The 9,942-nt window shown below is 51.8% G+C and overlaps 1 protein-coding gene across 1 annotated transcript; it reads left to right on the top strand.

Moving 5' to 3' along the window:
• Positions 1 to 737: 737 nt before the first annotated feature.
• On the top strand, positions 738 to 5,676 carry LOC311163465 (keratin, type I cytoskeletal 14-like; the record flags this gene model as incomplete). The annotated part of the gene is made up of 8 exons (XM_084222321.1): positions 738 to 1,244; positions 2,682 to 2,764; positions 3,277 to 3,433; positions 3,936 to 4,097; positions 4,178 to 4,303; positions 4,392 to 4,612; positions 5,186 to 5,217; positions 5,579 to 5,676. The coding sequence occupies 8 exons, from the start codon at positions 738 to 740 to the stop codon at positions 5,674 to 5,676; spliced, it is 1,386 nt and encodes a 461-aa protein (XP_084078447.1).
• Positions 5,677 to 9,942: the final 4,266 nt, after the last annotated feature.

The following is a 9,942-nucleotide window of genomic DNA, read 5'->3' as shown; positions in this document are numbered from 1 at the left end:
GAGCAAAGCAGGTACCACTGGGAAACATTACTCATCCACCCTTTAAACTGACTGAAACCCCACCACTGTAGGGACTTTCCAGTCTCTGTAGGAAGATTCAGCCCAGGCTGGTACATAAGCAGAAATTGCTGGAGTTTATTCTCTTTTGAGCTATAAGATTTCTGCCAAATCCTGTATCAGAACACAAATCCTGCCAGGTCTGTGCTTGTCCTGCAGTAAAGGTCCTGACAGGAAAGTTTCCATCCAGCTTTGGCTTGGCCCATGTAAAGATTATGGATGCACAGAGCTCTTAAGCAGCAGCTTTCCTTGGCTTTAGACTCTATGAAACAAATAAACACATTTGTAGATTTTTGCAATGATACTTGCAGGTGACTTGGCGGATAACAGAGGATTCACTTGTGTTACTTCATGAGGGAGCAGCGGGTGGAGCAGGAATGGACACTGGGAATGCCAAAACATAGCCCCGAGCAGGGACCTGCGCCACGCCAGGCGCTGGGAATCAAAGAGGAAAAAGGTCCCATGTGAGCCAGAGTGTTACCTGGTGGATGTGACAAAAGATGTGAAATCAAGGAGAGGAAAATGATGATTCTGGGATTTGGCTTTGGCTGTCAGGGGTGTCGAAAGGCGCCGGCAACGCCTCCTGGCCGGGCTATAAAGGGCCCCGAGGCAGGGGAGAGAGCACTCGCTGCTGCTGCTGCGCTGCCGAGCCGCCTCTGTCTGCACCTCCAGCCTCCAGCATGAGCACCACTGTCAGGCAATACTCCTCGTCCACCTCCCTCAAGGGCTTCGGGAGCCTGGGGGGAGGCTCCAGCAGGCTGTCCTCCGTGCGTGTCGGGGGAGGAGGGTACCGGGCCCCCAGCGTGCACGGGGGCTCCGGCAGCTACTCCGTCTCGTCCCGCGTGGTCTCGGGGCTCGGCAGCGGCTTCGGGGGCAGCTACTGCAGCAGCGCAGGAGGGGCCCTGGGCGGGGGCTTTGGGGGCAGCTATGGGGCCGGCTTCGGGGCCGGCTTTGGAGGGGGATTTGGAGGCTTTGGAGGCGGCGATGGCATCCTGCCGGCGGGGGAGAAGGAGACCATGCAGAACCTCAACGACCGCCTGGCCGCCTACCTGGACAAGGTGCGAGCCCTGGAGGAGGCCAACACCGACCTGGAGGTGAAGATCAGGGAGTGGTACAAGAAGCAGGGACCTGGTCCTGACCGTGACTACAGCCCCTACTACAGGACTATTGAGGAGCTCAGGAACAAGGTAGGATGCTGGGATGAACGTGGCATCTTCATCAAAGTCACTCGTGAAGAGAGGGCCTTGTTCGTAACAGCTGGAGGGGAGAGGTTGATCAAAGAGCAGGGAATTAGTGTGAAATGGGAAGCAGAGCTTTGGAATAACAGTCCCTATCAACAGCAGATCACCAGGCTCCAGAATGGGGTTTCTGTTGACTGTTCTGGTGTAGGGAGAAAGATGGGGCAGGAAAGGAGGCAGATGGATTCAGGTTACCTGATGATAGTTGCTGCCACACTGTCACCTCCTGCCATCCTTTTTACTACAGCACCATCGAGGAGCTCAGGAACAAGGCAGGATGCTGGGAATATCACAGTGGGATGTCGTGCGTCAGAGAGGAAGCAGAGACAATGACTGTTATTTCTGTAATTAGTCAGCACTAATTATGTCGTAAAAAGTGTCCCAGTGGCATGTGTGGAGTGCCAGGTGGGAAATTAGAGATGTCTCAATGTCAGCTTTTGTTTACCTCCTCCTGAGTGGGACATGTGGCAGCTTTCACTGGCAGGAACAGATCTAAGAGGATGTAAGACAAAAATGAAGAAAACAGACAAGTCTGCACTGATCATGTGAGTTCTTGGGAGTTTAAAATTAAGGTGCAGGGAAATTTGCAGCTGTGGGCAAACTGTGAAACACTGATGTCATATTTGGAAACATTCAGGCAAAGAATTTGCAAACTTGTTTCAGCTCCTCCTGTTGAGGAGATTTAGATGATAAAAAGATGGAACTGACCAATAACGAGTTTTTTGCCTCTTTTGGCAATTGCTGCCCCAGGGCTGGAATTGGTACAAAGTTCCCAGCCCAGGCAGCTCAGGGGGGATTCTTCTCTGTTTGATTTGTGTCCCAGCACACCATTTTGGAGTTTACGTTGTTCTCTGTTACTTCCCATGTATGAATTGCCCCCAGGGATTCCAGAAGTTGTGGACAGCTGGAGCTGCAGGAGTGCTGGCAAAGGATGCAGGGACCTCATTTCCCCCCCCCTCTCCTCAACAGAATTCCCCTCCCAGTATGGGTTATTTGCTCCTGCTTTGGTAATATGAAAATCAGAATCTGTAGGCACCTGCTCACTGCCTTTTGCTCCATTTCTGCTGCCAACCAATTAAATCCATCTCAGAATAAGGTGTAACAAGCACAGACACCCCACTGACCTTTCCACAAGCAGCACATGCCCTGGAGGATAGGAACAAAGTCCACCACCAGATTTCACACATCTTATGTGGCCTCACTGCCTTTTGAAACACTTACTGATGGATTTTTGGAAAGGGAGGTCATGGAGTAACCAGCTGCATCTCACTTGTCTTGATTCCAGGCTTCTGCTAAGGAAATGCCAAACTTCCCCAAAAGTGTTGCTCCTGTCCCAACACCCAGCCAGGAGGAATTCCTGACACTCTTTTATCTTTCACTGCCCAGGTGTTGACGGCCACAGTGGACAATTCCAACCTCCTGCTGCAGATTGACAATGCCAGGCTGACAGCAGATGACTTCAGGACTAAGTAAGACACTTTTTCTGGAAAAAATGGAGCAAAGTATGCAGGGAAGTTTCATGAAATGAGGAGAAAATCCCACCCAAACCCCAGAAAGGCAATGTAGAAGCAAAGCCTTCAAAAAGGGGTGCAATTTCCAAGTGTAAGACTGATGGTTCTCTCAGTCTTACAGGACGAGAGGGATTATGTTGATTCCTTCCAAACCCACTATTTTATTCCTGTTGCTGGTTTATCTCTTGCTCTGTGCCTCACTGTGCCCTTAATGTGTGAGGGCAACTCCACAGAGCCCAGGGCCAGTACCAAGGCCTGGTGCTGCCTGGAGCAGGGTGATGTTACAGACTCAGGTGGGCACTTTTTTATCAGTTTACCCCCACTTTGCTCAGAACTTCCCCCAGGAAAATTGTCAATGGGGCCATGTAGTACTGCCATGATGCCCAGAGCAGTGTGGAGGCACAGAGAGGTGCTGTGTGCCCAGCTGGCAGGGGCTGGTGCAGCTTTGCTGAGTGTGTTTGTGTCCCCAGGTTTGAGTCAGAGCAGGCTCTGCGCATGAGCGTGGAGGCCGACATCAACGGCCTGCGCCGGGTCCTGGACGAGCTGACCCTGTCCAGAGCTGACCTGGAGATGCAGATTGAGAATCTGAAGGAGGAGCTGGCTTATCTGAAGAAGAACCATGAGGAGGTGAGCACAGAGTCAGGCTCTAAAATGGCCACCCCGGGCACTGAAATTTGAGTTCTGGTCCAGCCTTTAAGGCTATGCTGAGTTCTGAAGTGCTGGGCAGGACGTGAGAAGTGCTGGTGAGGCAGCAGAGGGGATACACTCTGGACAGCAGCACATCCTCCCTGGAGCCTGTGGAAATCCCATTCACCACTTGCCACATCAGCAATACCCACTGTGGCTCTTAGAGGTTTATTAACAACCCTTGCAGCTTCTGGCTGGAAAGGTCTGTTCCCTGAGAAAGAACCAGCTACAGGCACTGCTTTATTCTCTGGAGAATTAACTCTAGTGGGGATTTCACAAGAATTTGAATTATTTTATTTGTGGTCATGGAGGAAATATCCCAGTTAGCTCCCTTTTGATCAGCCCCCAAATGCTCGCTTTCCGCAAGGGCTCTCTCTCAAGAGGAACATTTTGCATGCTGGTTCTTGGATTGCATGATGATGTATTTCTCTTTTTGTGTCAGGAAATGACTGCCCTGCGCGGGCAGGTGGGTGGGGAGATCAGCGTGGAGATGGACGCTGCTCCTGGCATCGACCTCACCAAGATCCTGGCGGAGATGCGGGAGCAGTATGAGAGCCTGGCGGAGAAGAACCGCAGGGACGCCGAGCAGTGGTTCTTCAGCAAGGTGAGGAGCTGGTGCTGAGCACGGGGCTGGGGCTGGGGCTGCTGCCAGGGCTCTGAGGGCACGGCTTTGCCTCGCTGCAGACGGAAGAGCTGAACCGGGAGGTGGCCATCAACACGGAGCAGCTGCAGAGCGGCAAGACGGAGATCACGGAGCTGCGGCGCACCATCCAGAGCCTGGAGATCGACCTGCAGTCGCAGCTCAGCACGGTACCGGGGCTGGGCATGCAGGGAGGGGCAGGCAGGGCTGTGCCCAGCCTGGCTGCCCCCTGAGCCCATGCCCGTGCCCATGCCACAGAAAGCAGCGCTGGAGGGCACCCTGGCCGACACGGAGGCACGCTACGGCACCCAGCTGGCCCAGCTGCAGATGCTGATCACGGGCGTGGAGGAGCAGCTGGCCGAGCTGCGCTGCGACATGGAGCGCCAGAACCACGAGTACAGGGTCCTGCTGGACGTCAAGTGCCGCCTGGAGCAGGAGATCGCCACGTACCGCCGGCTCCTGGAGGGAGAGGATGCCCAGTGCGTGAGGGGCTTCGCTGGGAGGGCTGCCACTGGCATATTTTCTGAAAAATCCCTTCACTAGGATTTCTTTTCTGAGGCTTCTCAGCTTCCCAGGAGAAGAATTCCTGGTGAAGGGATTTTTCAGAAAATATGACAGTGACAGAGGGCAGCTGGGAGGAGATGGGTCATAGCAAAGGAAACAGCAAATGAACCACCTGCATCCCTGGAGAGTTCTCTCAGCCCATTCCCTGACCCATTGCATGCAACAGGGTCTCTCTTTTTAGTCATACCAGTCCACAACAACCCAGTGGTTGTAACAGCCCTGCAGCATCCCTGGGTTCCACCTGCCATCCTTCCATGTCTGTGTGATCCCAGGCAGGGAGCAGGTGCTGCACTGGTATCTGAATTCCCGTGTCACACGCCCACCCCTAACAGTTTCTTCCTTCAGTTGGGACGCTGGCAGTTTCCAGAAACATTTGAATCATGTATTGGTACATAATATAAAGGCAGGGTTTAAATAATGATCTCATCTTGGGCATTACTCACTTTTTTCCTGTTTCTCACCTCCTTTTCCTTGTTCTCCTCCCATAGCATGTCTTCCCACTACATCTCGCAGAAAGAAGGTAAGAACAGGTCTTGGCTGAAGCTCTGATCATACACAGCTCTCATACCCTCACTCACCTTCTTAGCACAGACTCCTTTTACTTTTCTACTAAAGTTACTATTTGATTATATTTTCAAAATTTGAACTTATATATAAAATTTTACAATACAACAAATTTATTATAAAACAAATATTACAATATACAAAAACATGTGTCAGAAATTATCTGAACAGACTGAATCTGTACAATTGAGCAGTGGGAATGTGGTGCCATATTTGTTTACTGAGGTGATGATTGTGTAGTAACAAATCTCTAAGATCTTTAAGACACTTCCTCCTTGCTGCCCTGGCAGTAACAGCTCCTTCTTTCCCCATTGCAGGGCCAGTAACCACCCGCCAGATCCGCACCATCTTCGAGGAGGTGCAGGATGGGAAGGTGATCTCCTCCCGGGAGCAGATCACCCAGGCTGCCCACTGAGGCACTGCCTGTTTTGCTGCAAACCTTGCCCAGCACAGCAAAGCAGATCCCAGCTGATGTGTTCTTGCCATATGGATCATCAAAAGCACCTTCTCCCACTATCACCCCCCTCCTTACCCTCTCTCACCCTTCTCTCAGCTCCCTGCCATGCACAGAAATCAAATAAAGCTTCTCTTTGCAGTCCTGCAAACCAAGGTGTGGTCTCGATGCTCTTGGGCTGTCCCACCCCTGCAGCTGTGGGACAGAGCTGGAAGGAGCAACATTCTCCATCCTTGGTACCCTGATGGTGGGGCCTGCACACCCACACCTCTGTAACTCCTGAGACCTGGCAGCCTCAGGGGAGAGGGTGTGGGGGGAGTCTAGAAGGGAGCTGATCCCACAGGTGCTGGGAGGTGAAGCCTGTGAGAATCCCTGTGCTCCACAGATTGGACAAAGTGCTGCTCCCCCATGCAATGCCCAGCAACAGCAGTGCTGAAGCTTTAACCCAGCGAGGCCAAGCAAGTGAACAAAGCCCAAGTGATGCAGACAGGACCCTGCAAATGCCATGCCCCAGCTCTACCCCAGCAGCTGCTCCCCATCCTGGATCCCAAACTTTGGGGTGAAATGGTCTGAAGCTGCAGGCAGAACAGGGATCCATCAGCTGCTGTCCCTCCAGACAGGCAAACTCAGCTCAGTTTGGTTCCTGTTTCCAAGGGCGCCACTGAAGGGTGACTAAAACAGTGATGGGAAGAGGGGGGTATGGTCTGTGCAAGAAAAAGGATTAAAATTGTTCTGGGAGTTCTTGTGGCACTCCCCAGCTGCCGGTGGCTGCTCCTGACACAGCAGTTCCCGCTGCCGTCAGCCGGGCCAGCGTTCCTGGAAAGCCAGTCCAGACACATTCTTGGCTGCATTCTGACACATTTATTACTTTGTAAATCCAACTTCTAACTCAATGAAATGAATCAGAGCAGAGCAGCTAAGTGAGAGTGAGAGCAGAGCTGGCCACACAGCTTTAAAACCCTTCTCCAGAAATCTGTCTGGAATGTAGGAGGAGATAAGAGAGAATTCTTTATTTTTCCCCAAACATTGGAATGATGCCTGCAGCTCATCGTCTGCCCCACAGCCAGGTTGGCAGGGCTCCATGGTTTTGAGGCCCCCAACCCCCTGCCCTGCAGCTCTGGCCAGCGCCTGGGCTGTGTCCCCCCTGTCTCAAGCCACATCAGGGAAGGTTTAGGCTGGATATTAGAAAAAAGTTTTTCACCGAAAGAATAATAAAGTACTGGAATGCTCTTCCCAGGGAGGTGGTAGAATCACCATCTCTGGATGTGTTTAAAAAAGACTGGACACGGCACTTGGTGCTATAGTGTAGTTGAGGTGTCAGGGCATAGGTTGGACTTGATGATCTTAGAGATCTCTTCCAACCTCATTATTCTGGGATTCTGGGATTCTGTCCCCTCGGAGCACACCCCCATGACCCTCATGGGGCATTGGCTGCTCTGAGCATCCCCAGCATCCACTGGCCAGAGGAGACATGGTTTTGGTTTGGAGTTTAACGCTGATGATCAGTGAGCTCTTCAGTGGGGTCGGGATAAAGGCTGCTGCACATCCTTGTGGAGTGTCATGGATGATCCACGGCTCAGCAGCAGCACAATTCCCAACCCTCCCAACCCGAGGCACTTCCAGCCCCAGCACCTCCACAGTCCTGCTCCCTCCACTCCCACAGCCTTGAGGAGGGAGCCCAGAGCAGCCCAGGAACTCTCCCTGGGGGAATTCATGTCCCAGAGCTGGCTAAAGACCGGGTTGAATCACTCAAGATCAGATAGCTGAGAAGGGTCAGGACACATCTTGCACAGCCACACCCCATTCCAGGTCACCTCTTAGGGACCCTGTTGTCCCCATGGGTGGTGCAGGGACCACCAACACATCTTGCAGCTCCTCTGAGTCCCCTGCCATGCCTGTGCCCCTCTGGCTGTTGCAACACCCAGTGCAGGGATGCTGAGGTGCCTCAGTGGAATTCACCCTTGCTTTACATTTTCCTCCTGTAAAAGTCTTGGCACACCTGTGTTCCTATAGAAACAACAAATAACACTTTGCTAATGAAATCCCCTGCTTTAATTACTCCTGCACAGTGTGAGGGAGGTGTGGAAAACAGATGTCAATTTTCTCCTGCCTTGAGCATTAATAATTAGTCCTGACCTTAGGAAACCCCACAGAGGAGGGAGCTGCAGGGGTGGCTCATGCTGACAGGCAGCAGCAGCTTGAGGCAGGTCTCAGAAAGTGGGAATTTAGTCCAGAAAGATGGTTTGACTTCTCAGGCAACGCTGAATTCCTCTGACAGAAAAGACCACTTTAGAAACAGACATTATTGTGTGGTTTCCAGCTCATTTTAGGGAACTTTTTGATGATAATTTGATTCCAGGGCAAACTTTATAAACGTATAAAAAGAGTGGAAGTGGTATTATCCAGGTACTATCTGCATCTGCTGATATATAATTTTGGAGCCAGAACTCCACCTCCATTTCCCCCCAAAGTAAGACCAATTTTATGTTTGAACACCATTGTGCTACTGTGAAGGTCCTGTTATGCTGTGGGACTGGAATTCTGATTTTGAATAATATTAAAAATGGGCTCACAGTGGGCACGTGCTCAAGAAGAGAGGCAGGACCTGGTTTCATACTCAGCCTTTTACTTCAAAGGGTGTGATAGAAACAACATGCAGTCCTTGTGGTTGTGTTCAATGGGAGGTCATGGAAATAACATCCTTGAGTGGTTAATGTAGTTTTAACTCTTAATTAATGCTCATGATTCTAATTGCTGCCCTGTGGCATTACCAAGGTATCACAGATATTCTGGGCAATGTGTGTTTTTATGACATAGCAGATCAATGGCAAACAAAAGATGAAAGAAAAGACAATTCCCCATAGAGGAAGAATGGTGAATCACGTGTGTGACACATAGGTGACTGTGTGACACTGTGACACTGTGCCACTCTGAGGGGCTTTGCTCAGGGCAAGGCTGAGCCTTTGGACTCACACAGGGGCTCTGTACCGGTTTTGTCTCTGACATTCCCCTTTCCCCACATCACCGCTGCAATCACAGAGGACAAACCACGGCATTGCCCGGGCAGAGGTGAGGAAATGAAGATGGGGACGAAGCACATTCCTGGCAGCGCCACGTCCCGGCCGCCCCCGCTCTGCTGCACCTTTTCCATCCGCACCTGGGCAGGACGAGCAGCGAGTGGGCGTCCCCTGGCGCTGTGCCCGGCGCTCACACGACAGGAACACGCTGACTCCAGGGGACAGAGACAGAGCCAGCACGGGGAGACTCCGATCCTCCAGCGACTCCCATCCTCCAGCTCTCCGAGCTGCATGGACTTGTCTCCATCCATCAGTGAAGATAGGGAACCACTTCTCCATAGCAGCCAGCTCCTGATATTCCAAGGACACATCCCACTCCTGTGCTGTCTCCAGCTTTCTGCAGATGGAGGGGAGGGAGTTGCGCCCTTTGAGCTCCTCAGCAATGTACCTTTGTTCTTCCTTCCATACCCTTTCTCCCCTCCTTTGGCAAATGATCTAAGGAAGAACTTGGCTGTTGGGAAGGGGCTGTTGGGGCCTGTCTGCAGAGACAGCCCAACAATCCACCGTGTGCACACATGAGCAATCCCTTCCCCTCCACACCCTGCAGGATGAGCCAGGCACACTCAGGCTGGTGGGTTCTGCCTGTGCTGTGGGTCAGCAGGGCCTGGCCACACCACTGTGCTCGGTTCTGGAGCCTTTTTACTTGCCAGAGTTGATCTCTGTCTCTCCTGAAGCTCCGTTTATGTGGGAGCTGTAAACTCCAAGCTCACAGTGAAGCTGTCCTGCCTGCTCACAACTGACAAGAAAACATCACAGCAAACATCACTGGCATCAGCTGCTCCTGTGCTCCTGTCAGCTTTGTGCTCCTGCTCACAGGGTTTACACACCAGGAGCTTTTTCCTTATGTCCTTAATCTACTTTCTGCTATCCAACATTTTCCCCAGAGATCTCATAATTTCTAGCTAGCCACCATACCTTGTCCTTTTGGGATGGTTTGTTAGTTCTCCTTCACAAAGAAAACAACCCATCCTATCACCTTTCCTAACCTTTCCACACTCCCCCACTCTTGGGTGGTCTCTGAAGGGAAGACTCCAGTGAGCCCTGGAGCACAAATTCCCTTTTCATTGCTTTTTCATGACTCCTCATCCCTCTCCCTGTGGATAAAAGAGCGGACTTGTATTTCCAGGACTGGGAGCCAAGTTCCTTGCAG

This window comes from Fringilla coelebs (genome assembly GCF_963513975.1).
Source record: "Fringilla coelebs genome assembly, chromosome: 27".
Classification (NCBI taxonomy): domain Eukaryota; kingdom Metazoa; phylum Chordata; class Aves; order Passeriformes; family Fringillidae; genus Fringilla; species Fringilla coelebs.
Note: the sequence above shows the minus strand (reverse complement) of the source record. Positions and strands in the feature narration are given on the sequence as shown.